This window comes from Thamnophis elegans, chromosome 15, assembly GCF_009769535.1.
Source record: "Thamnophis elegans isolate rThaEle1 chromosome 15, rThaEle1.pri, whole genome shotgun sequence".
NCBI classification, from domain to species: domain Eukaryota; kingdom Metazoa; phylum Chordata; class Lepidosauria; order Squamata; family Colubridae; genus Thamnophis; species Thamnophis elegans.
The window spans coordinates 28,285,487-28,304,591 of NC_045555.1; the positions used below are offsets into that span (position 1 = coordinate 28,285,487).

The 19,105-nt window shown below is 44.3% G+C and overlaps 1 protein-coding gene across 1 annotated transcript in view; it reads right to left on the reverse strand.

Annotated features, from left to right (window-relative positions):
• The window catches only part of ANK3 (ankyrin 3), a 309,147-nt gene that overhangs the window by 104,053 nt on the left and 185,989 nt on the right, over positions 1-19,105 (reverse strand). The window contains 6 exon segments of the mRNA XM_032231543.1: positions 752-850; positions 2,190-2,288; positions 5,344-5,541; positions 11,980-12,078; positions 15,885-15,983; positions 18,073-18,171. Coding sequence (XP_032087434.1) covers positions 752-850; positions 2,190-2,288; positions 5,344-5,541; positions 11,980-12,078; positions 15,885-15,983; positions 18,073-18,171 — 693 coding nt within the window.

Sequence of the window (19,105 nt, forward strand, 5' to 3'; positions counted from 1 at the left end):
TTTAAAGTTTCTCTCCCTCCTTTGGGGATTGAAAGGAGCTCAAGTTTGATTGGGATCAGCTCCATGCACAGGGTGGCCTCAAAATGATGCTCAAGAAATAGAGACTTTCCCACAGACTAGAGGTGATCGTGCACAAACCTTCTCCCTGGAGCACAAATCAGGAGAAAAAGAAACTTGGCTAAGATTTAGAAAAAGAAATGCTGCCCATCCCTTCGTAGCGCAGGAGAAAAGAAGGAAAAATAAAGCCTTCACTTCATGGATATGTCAGAGAGGGATTAATTCTGGTCAACAATGTCACTGCTTGGTGATGGCTGACTAAGCAACATGCCACTGTTTGGAAACTTTACAGAGAAGTGATTGGCATGTGCTGTCCCATTTCTGTCTTATTCAGTATCTTTGAAAGCTTACAGCTTGGTCAATAGGTACAAGAGATCTCTCCCTGAGGGGGTGGGGGGCATCTGTGAAGATCAGGGATGGACAATTTCAACAGGGGTGCTGCAGATAAAACAAGGAGGACAAGGAAGGTCCCACAGAAAGGTATTCTCTTTTCTGAAATCCAGCTGTGAGAACTCCAAAGAGAGTGTGAGTCAGTTGAGTTGGTTAGCAGAAAAACCAACAATTTGAGGTTCAGAACTGTGGTTCCAGACGAGGTCATTATCTCTGCCTAGAAAAACAGCCCAGCCAAGGGAGATAGAGAGGAGGAGGAGGCCACCAGGCTGCCCAGTAATGAAAGGTCTACCCTGGTACTTACCACATTGGTTGTGTTGGGAGAAGCTCCATGGTGCATCAGCTGTGAAACAATATTTACATGTCCCATGAAGGCAGCCACATGGATCGGAGTCAAACCCGACTAGGAAAGGAGCAGATAGAAGAAAAGAAGCATTCCTAGGCTGGTATAATATGAGAAAAGCCTTAGCAGAGGACTGAATGCTTAGGGGCTCAGCCTGCTGAGCTGTCTGAGACACCTGATGGTTGGTGGCTGCACAAATAGACACGACAAGCTGTTGCCAATATTACAAGGACATCATGTGGCAAGTTCAAAACATATTAGTTTGGCACTACGGCCACATTCTGCGCATCTACATAGATTTGAAAGAAAATCTTCCATTGGACTCTGTAAGCATCGATTGCAAAAGCCCAGCACTCCAGAAGGTGTATTTTCTCTAGTTCTAGAAACTAGAGAAACTAGAAGTTGAAAAGGGCCACCTAAGCAGATCAAACTCAAGCATTCAGGCAAGAGCACACTTGTGTGTTCATGTGCATCACAGAGAATACAATATTCCACTTCACCTACACAGGGATGAGAGTTTGCTTTTCTATTTTGGTTTGACGGCAGTAAAGGCTATCTTAAAAATTCATGGTGAAAATTTTGGCATTCAGAGCTCTTGTGCTCCAAGGCTGAAATGTGGCTTACTGTATTTTTTGGAATATAAGACGCATCTTTTTCCCCAGTAAAAGAGGGTGAAAATTTGGGTGCGTCTTATACACTGAATGTAGCCCCATCCACCCACTGCCCCCCACCCTTTTGCCTCTGCCTCCCAGCAATTTACCTCCTTGCAGCAAAGGGGAAAATGGGGCTTGCAGAGACTGCAATAGGCTATAGCAAACCCTGCAGCCTGAAACAGCTGATGATCGGGAGGCCCAAGCTGAAATTGAAAGTGAAACTTGCTGTTTGCTCCACCACAAATTACTGGGAGGCAGAAGCAGATTTTTTTTTTTCTGGTGCTAATCAGGCTGTTTGCTTCTTTGCTGCAAGAAGGTAAGTCAATAACTATAAATGCCTATAGAATGTTCAAATTATTAGACTTATTTTTTTAAAGACTGCTTTATTATTGTCTAGACAGCTTAACAAAATAAAGTAGCTTTTTAAAATAAATGCTTGATCTGAAGAGGCCCAGTGCCATTGTATCTTCTTTTAAAAAGCAGAGAATAACTATACTTCCAGAAAGCACATCAATTTTAACAGCATCTGTACAAGTATAGTCTGAAATGTAACACTACAAACAGTGTATATTGTCTGTACTGTTTGCTGTTTGTTGCAAGGAGGCAAATTGCTGGGAGGCAGAAGCAGATTTCCCCGCCTTGTTTTCCTCCCAAAAAGCTTGGTGCGTCTTACACTTCAGAGTGTCTTATACTCTGAAAAATACTGTATTTAACTAAACCTAGCCATAGGTGCAAAGATGCCTTACCTCTGTGACAGCTTGAATGGAGGCTCCGTGTTTCAGCAGAAGTTCCATCACTTTAATTCGGTTCTTTTTGCAGGCAATGTGAAGAGGCGTGAAACCGTTCTGAAAATTTTGGAAAGCGTTACAAAAATCCCCAAAAGTGTTGTGTGCAAAATCTATCTATCCCTTTTGATATTGTGTGACAGCTGAGCCTTACTTACTTTTTATGATTTGTTGGTTTCTATTTCTATTTCTCCAAGGCAGTTAAGGTGAAGATGTCCATTTTATCCGCACACAAAGGTGAGGTAGGATGGGCTGAGAGAGAGAGGTGGGGTGCTCTGAAAAATCCTTTCCCCCCCCCGGAAGGTCCCAAGATGGAACGTGTGTTTGAAATGGCATCACTCTCTCCAAGCCCAACCCTTTCAGTAAACACCATTATAGTGTCATATAAGCTGGTAAAAATAGTTCATTGTCCTTGCCAGAATGCTAATGATGAACGTGGCTCAAAGAAAAGAAATGGATGTATAGTTTAGCACACAACTGCATTAGTGCAACTGCAATGATTTTTTTTTGTTTAAAAAAAGAACAGAATTTCCTGACTATCAAAGATCCATATATTTTGCTCACAGCATTTGCTTGGATGTTGATGATAAATTGTTGAACTAGTCAAAGTAGCATCAGCCGCTGATTTTAAAAGCAGCTGACAGAACTGGGTCTCACCTTGGAAGCAAAATATTTCAGCTACCTTCTCAACTGGAGGAAAAAAATCAGATACTTTTTGAGTCATTGTCTAGTTTAGCTGAATGCAATCTTTTGGTTCACCGGCAAATGCACGCTCGACAAAAGCGCGCTGACGAAACCGCGGCGAGAAAACCGTGAGTTCTAAATCGCGCCGACGAATGAGCGCAGAAGCGCGCCGAAAACAGCGCGCTGACAAAAGCACGCCTTCAACGGACAAGTAATAATCACAAATTCTAAACCTAACCCTAACCCTAAACCTAACCCTGAACCTAACCCTTACCTTAACTGAAATCGCGCTTTTGTGGGCGCGTTTATGATGTCGCAGTTTTCTCGCCGTGGTTTTGTCGGTGCGCTTTTGTCATGTGCACATTTGTCAGGTCACGAATCTTTTTTGTTGTCCCCATCACCACCAATACTATCCTCCTCCTCCTCCTCCTCCTCCTCCTCCTCCTCCTCCTCCTCCTCCTCCTCCTCCTCCTCCTCCTCCTCCTCCTCCTCCAGAAATCTTCTGATTGACCGTGCCAACGGTCTCTCTTCCTGCCAAGGGCTACTTTTCTACATCCCATCTGGCTGACTCAGTGGTGAAATTCAATTTTTTTTTACTACTGGTTCTGTGGGCGTGGCTTGGTGGACGTGGCAGGGAAAAGATACTGCAAAATCTCCATTCCCACCCCACTCTAGGGCCAGACAGAGGTGGTATTTGCCGGTTCTCCAAACTACTCAAAGTTTCCCCCACCGGTTCTCCAGACCTGTTAGAACCTGCGGGAATTTCACCCCTGGACTAGCTGGTCCATGAGAGAGGGAGCCTCGGTGACTGACCCCTCTCCTCCACTGCCTTCAGCTGGGAGATTAAAACCTTCCAGTTCAAGATTTATCGATTGATGAATTATAACGGCTTGTCTTCCTTGGAAAAGTCCCTGGCTAATTAAGATTTTGAGATCACTTAGCTTAGTTTTAATATTTTATTCCCCTTGTATAATTAACAAGATTAACCAATTATTATTGGTTACTAAGAACTTGATTGAAGGAAACTGGATAAAGTTTTTTTTAATAAGTACGTTAATATGGATGTACACTTTTGTTTGTTTGTTTGTTTTAGGACATCCCCTGATAGTCTTGTGCCCCTGGGGTCATAATAGCTTTCTTGCGCCATAAACTATGTACTTTTTTCATTCTGTGAATAAGCTTGTTCCAGTCCTGGCCATCTTTTCTTTTACCTGGCCCCGAGAAGATGAGGCACTTTTAATTAGAATTTAATGTTGCATTGAAGTTTGGTGCAGGCTGGACCAGGAGGAACATGGGTAAGACAACTGCAGAAGCCTTTGTGCTCTCTGCTCAGTCGGTCCTTTCCTGGGATTGCAAAGGCCCAGATGTCCCTCTCTGCCTGCTCAGAGGGGGAAAGGGATGCCTTCTGCAGCCCACCTGAAGCGTGACTGAGCATGGATTGTGGCCAACTGCAAGGTCACAATCAGCTCCCAGGGAAAAGGTCTGAGGGAGCTCCTCTAGTTACAGAAGGCTGAGAATGCTTAAGAGTAAAAGAAAAAAACAGAACTGTTAAAAATGTTTTAAGGGTTAGGGTTTTGTTTAAAAAAAAAAACAGTGGGGTTATTCATAGATTTCTTTCTCCAGCTAGAGAGATTTCTCAGAATTAGAAAAGAATGACTATCTTTTTGTATCAAGATTTTTTTAACATAACCACATCAGCAACAAAACAAAACCAATTCTTTCCTTCTCTTCCTCCCACCATCTTTCCTTCCCCCCTCCCTCCCTTTATATTTTAAAATAATCATATCAGCAACAATATGAAAACATTTCCTTCCTTCCTTCTCTCCTTCCTTCCTTCCCTCCTTCCTTCCCTTCCTCCCTCCTTCCCATCCTTCCTTCCTTTTTTGAAAAAATCATATCAGCAACAAAATGAAACCAATTCTTTCCCTCCTTCCTTCTCTCCCTCCCTCCTTTCTTTTTTAAAATAATCACATCAGCAACAAAATGAAACAATTCCTTCCTTCTCTCCCTCCTTCCTTCCCTCCTTCCCTCCCTCCTTCCTTCCCACCCTTCCTCCCTCCCTCCTTTCCTTTCTCTTTTTAAAATAATCACATCAGCAACAAAATGAAACCAATTCCTTCCTTCCTTCCCTCCTTCCCTCCCTCCTTCCTTCCCTCCTACCCTTCCTCTCTTCCTTCTTTCTTTTTAAAATAATATCAGGAACAAAATGAAAACATTTCCTTCCTTCCTTCCTTCCTTCCTTCCTTCCTTCCTTCCTTCCTTCCTGTCTTTTCCTCTAATAAAGTAATAATTCATAAATAAACCCTCTAAGGCGGCCCGTAGCCACTTCTTTTGAACCCTACAGCCATTGCAATGTTTTTTCCTCCTAGCTCAAACCCAACTTAGCTGGTAAATGGGGGGTGGGAGACGAGAGGGACCCCAGTGTGCTCACCAGTGCTTTGGCATTGGGATTTGCCTTCTTGTCCAACAAAACCTTGGCAACTTTGTAATGGCCACAGTGAGCGGCTACATGAAGTGCAGTCAGGTAGTCATTGGTCACATCATCCACCGGTACATGGTGCTCAATCAGGAGCTGAACGCAGTTGAGATGATCCCCTTGGGTTGCCATGTGCAATGGAGACAAGCCATTCTAGAAGTAGAAAGGGGGGGAGCAGAGTAAGAAACCCACCTCTGGAAAAGAAACACAAGGCCAACATCTGGTTCTTGTATAGCTGTTCAGCTGGATGGGTATTTATAGGGAGTAAAGGTAAGGTAAAAGTTCCTCTTGCACATATGTGTTAGTTGTTCCCGACACTAGGGGGTGGTGCTCATCTCCGTTTCAAAGCCAAAGAGCCAACGCTGTCCAAAGAAGTCTCTGTGGTTATGTGGCCGGCATGACTGAATGCCGAAGGCACACAGAAAGCTGTTACCTTCCCACCAAAAGTGGTTCCTATTTTTTCTACTTGCATTTTTACACACTTTTGAACTGCTAGGTTGACAGAAGCTGGGACAAGTAACGGGAGCTCACTCTGTTACACAGCGCTAGGGAATCGAACCGCCGAACTGCCGACCTTTCTGATTGACAAGCTCAGAGTCTTAGCCACTGAGCCACCGCGTCCCTTATTTATAGGGAGAGGCTCCAGAAAAACCTTTCCACGGGCTGTGAATCTTCAGGGCCTCAGGGACCACTAAATTCATAATTTTAAATCCCGCGGACCACTATATGATCTGGCTAATGATTGGGTGGGTGGGCGTGGCAAGGTGGCCATGCGACTGGGTGGGTGTGGCCAACTCAATGTCACTCAGATTGAGGGATGCCTTGTCAGCCTCTACTCACCCCTCCCCTCCCAGCCACTCCTCGCCTCCCTGGCTGGGCTCCTTAGGGCCCCAACAGGAAGCAGTTGCTGGAGCTAAGCAGCCACCACGAGAAAGTGTTGGCAAAACAGCTCAGTTCAAATAGGATCTAACCAAAAAGGAGACTCAGCAGAAGCACCTCACTGAGGACTATGATCATAGACTTTCCAAGAAGAGGGAAGACCTGAGGGAGTGCAAGGCCAGGTACCGGTGCCTGGAACCTCAGCAGGCTGAGATGGTCAGCCAGTTCCACGCCGTGATGCAGTTCCACTGGAAGGAGGCCCTCCGGCTCTTTGCCACCAGCGACACTTCCCTCCAGCCTTTGCCCAAAGCCCCGCACCAGGAGGCTAAAGCAAACCCCAAGTCGGAATTTCTGCCCCCCTCCAACCCACACAAAAAGACCCCAAAGGGGGAGACTCTCTGCAGCAACACAAGCATTCATTGCACATATCTGGCCCAAGGGCTGCAGTTTTGAGGACCCCTGATTTAGTGCAATATAAAAAAATGCAAATAATTTTTCTGTGGACCACCAAAATTTTCTTGCAGACCACCAGTGGTCCACAGACCCCCAGTTGGTGACGGCTGGTCTGAAGGGATTCAAAACAACTTCTCCTTCCTGTGGTTTTGGGTTGAGCTTCCTGCAAGAGCCAAGAGGAAGAATCCTGCTTAGCTTCCAAGCCTAATCTAAATTGGGCCAAGGGTGCCACCTACTGAGACAGAAGAGGAGCTTCAGAAGGCTTCCTGAACCACTTGGGGTGACCAGACAAACTGTAGAAAGCGTGACTCTAAGGAAGCACAACTGAAAAGGGGAAGAAGTGCTCCATGACCTTTTTCTTCAAAATTGACTAGCATCTCCTTTTTCTTGTTAGCAGCCATTTCCTTGTGCCAAAAGTAATCATCAGAGAACTGTAGGTCACGGCTAAATCTGTATTAGGCTGAATTCTGCTGCTACAGCACATTAAGACAATGTGAGAAATTTTTTAAAAAGACCATTTTGGAATCAAATCCACATGCTCGTCAAAAACAGATTAAAGGTATGTTTTGAAAAACAAAGAAAATGCAATTTTAGGAATTCCTTAAGAAAAGAACCTTGCAGTTTATCTGAGCTTTTCCAAGACTTAGGCTGAAGCAAGCAGAAAATACAGCTTTAGGATTTTCCACTGAAGGCCAAACACATAAGAATGAGATGCAAACATCACTTCCAAACTACAGGAGGACTTGACAAAAACTCAACCCAAACCTCCCTTTCTTCTTTGTACAGTTGACACCCAATTCTGTACCACAAGCTTGCTCTGAATTCTGTCCTGAAAGACAGACTGACATGGGAAATCAAACCCAAATTGGGTCAATAGAATTACTTGCAAGCTGCTTGGCACCCCAAAAGTGGTACTTAGGCCTGGATAAGGCTTGGGAGCCCCAGCTCTTTGACCAGGTTTCTGGCATCTGTTTTTGGCTCCTGTCTGGGTTTTGCTATCTGCCCTCCTTTACAGGTGAAATTCGAAAAATTAGAATATCGTGCAAAAGTTCATTTATTTCAGTAATGCAACTTAAAAGGTGAATTATATGAGATAGACTCATTACATGCAAAGCAAGATAGTTCAAGCCGTGATTTGTCATAATTGTGATGATTATGGCTTACAGCTCATGAAAACCCCAAATCCACAATCTCAGAAAATTAGAATATTTGAAAAGGTGCAATGTTCTAGGCTCAAAGTATCCCACTCTAATCAGCTAATTAAGCCATAACACCTGCAAAGGGTTCCTGAGCTTTTAAAGGGTCTCTCAGTCTGGTTCAGGAATCTTAATCATGGGAAAGACTGCTGACCTGACAGTTGTGCAGAAAACCATCACTGACACCCTCCATAAGGAGGGAAAGCCTCAAAAGGTAATTGCAAAAGAAGTTGGATCTTCCCAAATTGCTGTATGAAAGCACATTAATAGAAAGTTGTGTGGAAGGGAAAAGTGTGGAAGAAAAAGGTGCACAAGCAGCAGGGATGACCACAGCCTGGAGAGGATTGTAAGGAAAAGGCCATTCAAAAGTGTTGGGGACTTTCACAAGGAGTGGACTCAGTGCATCAAGAGCCACCACACACAGACGGATCCTGTACATGGGCTTCAAATGTCATATTCCTCTTGTCAAGCCGCTCCTGAACAACAACCAACCTCAGAAGCGTCTTACTTGGGCTAAAGAAAAACAGACCTGGTCTGTTGCTCAGTGGTCCAAAGTCCTCTTTTCTGATGAGAGCAACTTTTGCATCCCATTTGGAAACAAGGACCCAGAGTATGGAGGAAAAATGGAAAGGCACACACTGCAAGATGCTTGAAGTCCAGTGTGAAGTTTCCACAGTCTGTGTTGATTTGGGGAGCCACGTCATCTGCTGGTGTTGGTCCACTGTACTTCATTAAGTCCAGGGTCAATGCAGCCATCTACCAGGAGATTTTGGAGCACTTCATGCTTCCTTCCGCAGATGAGCTTTATGGGGATGCTGACTTCATTTTCCAGCAGGACTTGGCACCTGCCCACAATGCCAAAAGCACCAAAACCTGGTTCAATGACCATGGGATTACTGTGCTTGATTGGCCAGCAAACTCACCTGACCTGAACCCCATAGAGAATCAATGGGGCATTGCCAAGAGAAAAATGAGAGACATGAGACCGAACAATGCAGAAGAGCTGAAGGCCGCTATTGAAGCATCCTGGTCTTCCATAATACCTCAGCAGTGCCACAGGCTGATAGTTTCCATGCCACACCCCATTGAGGCAGTAATTGCTGCAAAAGGGGCCCAAACCAAGTACTGAGTACATATGCATGCTTATACTTTTCAGAGGTCCGATATTGTTCTAAGTACAATCCTTGTTTTATTGATTGCATGTAATATTCTAATTTTCTGAGATTGTGGATTTGGGGTTTTCATGAGCTGTAAGCCATAATCATCACAATTATGACAAATCATGGCTTGAACTATCTTGCTTTGCATGTAATGAGTCTATCTCATATATTAGTTTCACCTTTTAAGTTGCATTACTGAAATAAATGAACTTTTGCACGATATTCTAATTTTTCGAGTTTCACCTGTAGTTCCTTTCTCGTTCTTTCTTCTATTATTTAATTTTTTTAATGCTTTTTATTTGTGAACCTCTCAGAGGTATTGAGATTTGGGTGGTATAGAAATTTAATAAATAATAACATAATTTAACCTGATGAGAAGGAAGGACTCCCAAGAGCCTAATGCTGGGAATGATTAAGGGCAAAAAAAGAAGGGATAACAGAGAATGAGGTGGCTTGACGGAGTCACCGAAGCAGTCAGTGTGAGTTCAAATGGACTCCAGGGGATGGTAGAGGACAGGAAGGCCTGGAGGAATGTTGTCCATGGGGTCATGATGGGTCGGACACAACTTTGCAACTAACAACAACATAATTTAGGCTTCTCAAATGGTTTGCCAATGATAGGGGGAAATGTTTATTAGGAAACAGTTAATCACAGGCATTGCAGGTCAAAACTTGACAGATGGAAGGACTGTAATAGAATAACAAAATTGGAAAGGACCTTGGAGTTCTTCTAATCCAACCCCCTGCTTAGGCAGGAAACCCTATACCGTTTCAGACAAATGGTTATCCTATTTGGTTTCTTAGAAACTTTCAGTGTTGGAGCATTGACAACTTCTGGAGGCAAGTTGTTCCATTGATTAATTGTTCTAACTTTTAGGAAATTTCTCCTTAGTTCTAGGTTGTTTCTCTCTTTGATTAATTTCCATGCATTGCTCTTGTCCTACCTTCAGGTTCTTTGGAGAATAGCTTGACTCCCTCTTCTTTGTAACAGCCCCTGAGATATTGAAACACTGCTATCATGTCTCCCCTAGTCCTTCTTTTCATTAAACAAGACATACCCAATTTCAGTAACCATTTTTACATGTTTTAGCCTTCAGTCCCCTAATCATCTTTGCTGCTATTCTCTGCACTCTTTCTAGAATCTCCACATGTTTTTTAAATCAATCAAAATTGGAATGCAGTATTCCAAATGTGGCCTTACTGAGATATTATAAAGTGGAATTAACATTTCACGTGATCTTGATTCTATCCCTCTTTTAAAGCAGCCTCGGACTGTGTTGGCTTTTTTGGCAGCTGCAGCACACTACTGGCTCATATTTAAGCAACTGTCTACTAGGACTCCAAGATCCCTCTCACAGTTACTACTATTAAACAAGGTACCACATATACTGTACCTGTGCATTTCATTTTTCTTGCCTAAATGTAGAACCTTACTCTCCCCCTCCTTAAATTTCATTTTTTGGACAGCATCCAATATTCACGTCTGTCAAGATCCTTCTGTATCTTTAGCCTATCTTCTGGAGTGTTGCCTATTCCTGCCAGCTGGGTGTCATCTGCAAATTTGATGAATTCCCTATCTATCCCCTCATACAAATCATTGATCAAGATGTTGAAGAGTGCTGGGCCTAAAACAGAGCCTTGGGGTATCCTATTGCATACTTCCTTCCATGTAGATACAGTTCCATTGAGGGCTACATGTTGGGATGGATTCGTAACTGGTCAACAAGTTATGAATCCATCTGGTGGTGATGCTGTCTAACCCACATTTTTCTATCCTATCAAGTAACTAGGTTGTGGTCTACTTTATCAAAAGACTTACTGAAGTCCAGGTAAATTATACACACAGCATTCCTCTGGTCTACTAATTTTGTCACTTTGTCAAAGAATGCAATAAGATTTATCTAGCATGATCTGTTTTTGACAAACCCATGTTGGCTTTTGGTTATGACTTTGTTTGCCTCTAGGTGTTCGCCGATTCGTTGCTTGATTAATCTCTGGCCAAACACTGGAAAAACCTGAAAATCCTGTTTGAATAAATTTTCACCTGAGACAGGAAGAAAAATATACTGAATATCAATTGGCATCTATCTGTCTTACATGCTTGAAGTCCCTTAATTCTCACCTGCTCACAAATATAGGCAGAAAAAACAGAAAGCAGCATGTTTCTGTTTAAAAAACTAAGACACAGGGCTGAGTCTTATGCTGAACCAAGGAATCAAGAAACCTGCCACGACTTCTACAACTGCCCCATTTCCCAACTGAAAAATGTGTGCAGAAGTTCTAGCCCAGTGATGGCGAACCTTTACGGCACTGAGTCCCCAAACTGGAACGTGTGTTCACATGTGCACTCACACGGGCCACAGCCCTGGAAACCTGAAATCTTGAAATCTCAGAAACTGGCTTCTGGTGCACCAGCTGGTCTTAGTGCATACTGGGGCTCCAGAAACCCAAAGACCAACTGGCCGATGGACATGTGCGCACCGGCCAGCTGGTCTTCACATGTGCCAGAGCACCAAAAACCCGAGGTTTCCAGGGCTCTGGCACATGCGAAGATCAGTTGGCCAGCGCATGCAGCAAAGCAGCTGGCAATGGCATGCATGCTCACAGAGCATGCCGGAGGTTCACCATTACAGTTCTAACCTGAGCTACAGAATTTTTCTTATAAGTAAGATAAAATAATGTAGACAAAGAAGCATCCTGAGAATCCTGAAAGGCATTACCTGTCCCACCCAAATGCAAGGCTATTCCTAAGATGGAAAACAACAGAAGTCATGGATTGAAGTGAATTTCCAATCCTGTTATATTCAGCCAAGCTCTTTTCTTTACAAGTCTCTTTACAAGTTGGATATAATGGGAGACTTTGGGCTCCATGATTCCTCAAATCTGGAGTTCCACATTATTACCTTTGTTTTGGAAAGAAGGGGGGCTCCGCGGTCGAGCAGCATCCGCACCACTTGTTCATGGCCGCTTCGGGCTCCACAATGCAGAGGCGTCAGACCATCCTGAAGGATATAAAGTTACAGCTCTTTTGTAACCAACAAAAACAGACAAGTGGCACAGTGGTTAGAGTGCAGTACTGCAGGCTACTTCAGTTGACTGCTAGCTGCAGTTCGGCAGTTCAAATCTCACCAGGCTCAAGGTTGACTCAGCCTTCCATCCTTCAGAGGTGGGTAAAATGAGGCCCCACAACTGACGGGCCACAACATATACTCTTATCTATGAGTTAATGAGAGACAACCAAAAATATTGTATTTTTTGGAAAGGTAAATCATTCCAAGCTGCTCAAGCCCGATCCCTGAATTTCTGAGGTTTGACAACACATCTCCTTAGTTCTTTTGCTTCCAAAACTCCTGGGATTCATGAAGCGGTCATCATTTCAAAAACTACCTGAAAAACCCCAAATTCAGAAAACCACAACTTAGTGTGTTTCACACAGCTATCTTCAAGCTCCAGGAAGGTCCTGCTTCCTCCTATTTAACTGACATTTATTTGGAGTTTTTGCTCCTTGGCATTTCTCCCAATGTTCCTCCAGGACAGAGTGTCAGCTAATGTCACTTTCTTTAAGATGGCTGAGGGAGTTTGTGACAGGCCAAGCACTTACACTGCTTTACTTCACAGTTGAGGCATATTTTACCCGTAGCCTTGGTCTATGTGACTGAGCCCTCGTATTTCCCATCACATCATTCAGTGGCTGCACAACACATCAAGCCCACGACTCTCCCAAGCTCCATTTAAACCTGAAAGAGCCACAGAGTCAAAATCCCGAGAAGGAAAGCAGGACTGAGTAGTTTCCTAAGGCCTTTAGGTGACTTCCTTGTTCTTTGGTTCTTCCTGGTCCGCGATGGCGAACCTGTGGCACGCGGAGCCATAGCTGAGGGCACGGAAGGCGCTGCCCTATGTCAGCTCCAACACGCATGCACCTTTCTGGCCAGCTGATTTTCGATCTTCCAGGTGGCGTGGGGGAGGCCATTTTTTTCGTTTCCCAGGCATCAGGAAAGCCTCCAGAGCCTGTGGATGGCGAAAAACAGGCCACTGGGCCTACCAGAAGTTCAGAAATGAACTTCTGGTAGGCCCTTTCGGCCATTTTTTGCTCTCCCCAGGCTTTAGGAGGCTTTCCTGAAGCCTGGGGAGGGCAAAAAACAGCCCAATGGGTCTACTGGAAGTACGGAGGCTTCAGTGAGGCCTGCGCAAATGTGCAGGGGGGTTGTGCATGCAGGCATGGTGAGGAGGGCATTGCATTATTGGCATGGGCATACATGTGTGCGCTATCACATGTGTGCATGACCTCTTGGCACCCAAGCAAAAAAACATTTGCCATCGCTGCTCCAGGTGGTTGTTTACTGGGAGCCCAGATGCTCCAGGTAACAGTGAATGAGAGTGGTTTATACCTTTGCTTTAGTCACCAGGTTGCCATAGAACACCATTCACTGACCAAAGCTAACCAAATAACCACAATTGCAGGAAGCAGAATCAGCCAGCAGCCTGACTTCTACCCAAAAGCACTTGCAACTCATCCATCCCAGTTGCCCTTCAGAAAAACTGGATCTTAAACCATTTCATGTCATTTCAATGTCACTCATTCCTATAGGTGCTTTCTGGAAAGAGGTGACCTTATCTTTGTTCTTAAAAGGGGGGCACTACAGTTTGCATTTGTGGCCCCAGATGGCAATATTCCCCAGGATACGGGTCTCATTGGGAGGGCAGACACCGCGTGTAAAAAACAATCTCCAGAGCCACCCTGGACAAATCAAAGCCACTCCAGCTAATTTGGGACTTTGTGCTTTGCTTGTTCCTCCCACAAAAGGAGGGGAGATGAGGATAAACGTGTGGGCAGAATAGCTATTCATGAGCCAATTTATTAAGACAAGATACAATCACCTGAATACCATGTCAAAGAGGTTCAAAAGCAGCCAAATAAACACCAGAAAAATATAAGGACCCATCAGTACAATAATGAAGAGAAAATAACATTCTGGAATGCCAACAAGCTTAGCACCATAAACAAGATCTATACAACATGTTATTTAGCTGTCACGTCTCCTCTTTTACTTATTTAAGCCACATCAATCACTTCTTTTCCACGCATTTTTGGGAAGTGCTTTCAAAGCAGCTTTGATGATTCCCTGAGTGCACTGTGTGCTCCATTAACCACCGTGATATGCTGGGGAGCATCTTTTAGGCAGGAGAAAAAAGTGGTGTTATTGCTTTAGTCATTGAGATCACATCTAGTAAGGGCAATCTTATTTATTGTTAAGATCCTGTTGTAGCTCAAATGCCAAAGTGTGAGATTATCAGGAAGCTGCTCCAAAAGAAAAAGAGGACCTGGGAGAGGGGAATAAATCTACATGGGGCCCAGGGCAAATCTAGGGAAACCTCCCCCCGAGTCGCAATAGCAATAGCACTTAGACTTATATACCGCTTTACAATGCTCTGCAGCCCTCTCTAAGTAGTTTACAGAGTCAGCCTCTTGCCCCCAACAACCTGGGTCCTCATTTTACCCATTTCGGAAGGATGGAAAGCTGAGTCAACCTTGAGCCTGGTGAGTTTCAAACTGCCAAATTGCAGGCAGCCAGCAGCCTGCAGTACTGCATTCTAACCACTGCACCACCAGGGCTCTGAATAATCATGATTCATTATTCCAATGAATAATGGAAGCAGAGAACCAGAAGTCCTGCAGACAATGCACAGCCAGTATTGCTGTCACAAGATATAGCAAAGGCTCCCACCAGTCATCTGTGGGACTTCCATCTAAATACTATGTCCAGTAGTGGGATTCAAATAATTTATCAACCAGTTCTCTGCCTTAATGATTTCTTCCAATAACCAGTTCACCAAACTTCTCAAAAAATTAACAACCGGTTCTCCCGAAGTGGCGCGAACGGGTTGAATCCCACCATTGACTTCAGTGCCAATTGCAAGGGAGCTTATGTCCTCCTGCTGGTGAACTCCTCCTGGCCCAAAGTGGTGGCAGGGATGGAAGACCTACTCAAAGTCTCCTGCAAGGAGGGGAAGCCCATCCTCCACAGGCAGCCACAGTGGTATCCAACCCTAGGAGTCAGATCCCTAAAAGTGATACTGCCATTCAATTGGGAAAAGGGGGTCCTTGGAGTCGATTTATAAGCAGGGCCTGTGACAACTGATATTTTACAACTGGTTTCCAGGCGCCAAAGTGCCTTGAGATCCCATCACCTTTTGGGGGAATGTTTATGATGACCATGTGGGACGTTTCACTTTAATATCTAATGGAAATATTCGGCTCTCAGGGCAGTTGATGAAGGAAACATCTTCACACCTGTCTATTGGCTAAAATCTGCATTCTAACTAATGGGAGGGGTTTCTACTGCTTTAATTCTACTTGCATTGCCTAAGGGGATTCAGATGTTGCTTTGCCTTTAAGGGCTTCCATTCTACTCAATTAAATATTCCTTTTGAAATACTCTGTTTCAAGAGTCTTCAGTTTCTTAAGTTAGGAGAGGAGCCCCTACATGCAATTTCCTCCCTGATCAGCTCACCCTTATTTTCCCCCCTGAAATCTCTCTCCTTCTTAGAGCCTGCTCTGCCTCTGGCAGTGAAAGAGAGCTGCCCACATTTGGTGTGCAATGTGGTTGCTGAGAAGGTGAATGCTTTGATGTGGAAATTTATTTTGGGTGGTTTTTAATCAGCCTCAATATATGTAAACCAGCAAGAGTCAATGGTGTGAAAATGCTGTACTAATGATGAGGCTTGGAGCCGAAGATGGCAAAACTGAACAGATTGTCCAGGACTGTTTTGCAATACAGAGTAATACAGCAACGGTGGTCAGTCTTACCCTTGTTTTGGCATCAATTTTGGCTCCTCTGTCAAGTAGCAGCTTTACCATGTTGGTGTTCCCTCGTTTGGATGCGACATGGAGGGGAGTGATGTCATTCTGCAAGGGGAGAGAAAGAAACAGCCTTTGCATTTCACCTGGGTGGAATCTCTTTCCCACGCTGTGGCTCTCAAGATGCTCATTCTTGTACCATTTTAAATTGCCTCCCCCCCTTTCCTGGAGGACCTCTGAAGAAGTGGGGGGAGGAAAAATCTCTCTTCTGCAGAGATTTCAAGCATAGGCAGCAGAGGTCCCTGGCCGGTTTCTGTTTTCCTGCCTTCTCCTTTCCTGCCCCTTCTAATCAGCATAGGAAGACCTGACAGCAACCGCAGCCGGTAGGAAGGTGTCTCGTCTCCTGCACACTTAATCTCAGGGGCAGTTCTTCCATGGTATGAGAAACCCCTGCGCCCAATACCAGATGGCTCTTGATGATTTTCACTGTTGCCTTGGCAATGCCCTGAGTGCTGAGCTGGCACCATTGCAATAGGGGCTCAGCCAGAAAGCTCTCTTGGTGATTCAGGGCATCATGCTACCTATCTGTATCTGTATCTGTATCTGTATCTGTATCTGTATCTGTATCTGTATCTGTATCTGTATCTGTATCTGTATCTATATCATCTATATCTATATCTATATATCTATATCTATATCTATCTATATCTATATATCATCTATATCTATATGTCATCTATATCTATATATCATCTATATCTATCTATCCATCTATCTATCATATCTCTATCAATCTCTATCAATCTCTAGTTCTATCTATCTATCTATCTATCTATCTATCTATCTATCTATCTATCTACTATCCATCCATCCATCCACCCATCCATCCATCCATCCAAAAAGTCTAATACATCTTGGGAAGCTGCAAAAAACTTCCTGAAAGGCAGCAGCAGCAGCAGCAGCAAACTGCATCCATCATGCCACCAAGAAAGCCAATTCAAATGCCAGAGGTTAAGCTGGACCCAAGGACATCTCTGTCTCCTAAACCAATAGAGGGCCTCTCTCAGCATTCCTATCATTAGCCAAAGCCTCATTTCTAGATGAGAAGAGCGAGAGGGAGAATAGAGGAGGCCTGGACTCTTTTCCCAGGAGCTGTTCTTTCTTCTCCTGGAATGAAACTGGCCCTCTGTTCGTAGCATGGTCGTCTTCTTAAACTATCCTCAACTGCTCTTCTAGTGCTGACTCACTTCAGTGAAGTTGTCCTTGTATATGAACCCAAAAAGACTCATTCTTAAAGGGGGAAGAAAAATGCACCAAAAGCTCCACTGCCATCCAAACAGAACCATTAGTTCTGCAGAGGAAACCTTCACCTCTTCCTCCACACATGTCAGGAGGAGTGACTTCTGCAGAGAGCCCCATGGTTGTGTCCGGAGGGAGGTCCCTAAGAGCCAGGGATTAGAGGGAACCTGTTTCCCTTTTTTTTTTAATCAGCTCCACCAAGCAATCGAGGGGGGGGGGGATTGGAACAAAGTTTTGAAACTGAATCTCCAGGCTTGAAAAATCCTGCTTCACCTTCCTTGGAAATGTTCCTACGTGTTACAGCAGGGGTGTCAAACTCGATTTCACTGAGGGTTGCATCAGGGTTGTGTTTGACCTCAGGGGGTTGGGGTGGGCATGGCCAGTTCAACATCACTCCTCTTGGGGGCACCTGTGGCGACCCAAGTGTTCCTGCCAGTGAAAATGGGTTCCTGTGCTCCGTTTTTGGCTGCCCCGGCCTCCTGCAACCCTTTGCCAGTGGAAAATGGAGCTCAGGAAGGCATTCCCAAGCTCCGTTTTCCACTGGCAGAGGGTTGCAGGAGGCTGGGGCAGATGAAAACGGAGCACAGGAGCCCATTTTCACTGGCAGGAACACCACAGGCTGATTCTTTGCTGTTTCCAGGACAGCTCCGTGGGCCACATCTAAGTACCCCGTGGGCCAGATCTGAACCCCTGGGACTTGAGTTTGACACCCCTGTGTTACAGGATGCAAACATCAAATCAGCCTCCAACCTCTGTCCTAAGCCAGCCCTGCAGCTTCTCTGCTCACAATTTCTACTAAAAAGAGATGGTGGGAGCTGTACTCCAAAGGCTTAAAAGGGTCTGGGAGGAGCCCTACACAGAATACATAATTGATTTTTTTTAACGGATTGTGACCTACCCTCGCAGTAAAGTCCACCGCTGCCCCACGGTTTAATAGAAGCGTAGCTACGTTGATGTTCCCGTAGTGAGCAGCTATGTGTAGAGGGGTGAAGCCACTCTGAAAGATAAAGAAAAACAACCACAACATACACAGCAAAAGATCAATTATTGTTATTTTTTTCAAATGTCTTCCAGGAGCTCCTATTATGCATGTTCCCCAAATAGGGTGGTTATTCTAATTTTCATCACTGTTTTGCTTAATGGTCTGTTTGAGGATGGGGAGGTTGGAAGAGCTCAGAAGAAAACATGTTACTCATATTTTGGGAGAGGAAAAGCAGAAAAAAGTATTTGGCTATTTCAAAAAGAAAGTACCCAACATGCTTCTAATACAAGGCAAATGACGCCTGCCATTTAGTTTGTTAAATCAATGTGTTTTTGGAAATAGCTATCTGGGATGAATATTTCACCATCCTCACCAGTTAAATGTCTTCAAATTTCCCTGCTAAAGTTCAGGAAAAAATCCCCTAAACTAATTGCTGGCTATGTTTACTATCCAAAGATTGTAGATAGGTGCTAATTGAAACAGCACCAGAGTCTTATTTTAAAAGAAATTAATAAGAGGTGCATTTTTAAAAAAAAAATCTATGATTAATTTATTATTAATTTAATTTATTGCAGATGAAGTCTCCCACTGTGAGCAATCAGGCTGGATTAATCTTACAAGTTCATTAGAAAATATCCATCCAAACAAAGTGAGCCGCTCTGACACTTGAGTGATTGTTTTCTTTTTTTTAAGTTCCCCTGTTTTGACAAATGCTAAAACATGCAGCCATTCCGTCCATTCCCACCACGAGTGAAAATTTCGTCAGGAATCCATCCACTTCCGAAATGGTTCATAAGCCTGGTTAGCCATGCTCCCTCTGCCTCCAGCTCAGACCTTTCTGAGTCCCTTTGAAGAATCCGTCCCTTCTGGTGGATGCCGACAACTAAGTGTCATGCAGGAGCCAGTCCCGGGTGCAGAAGTGGCCAGAGATGTCTGCAGCTTTGCACGG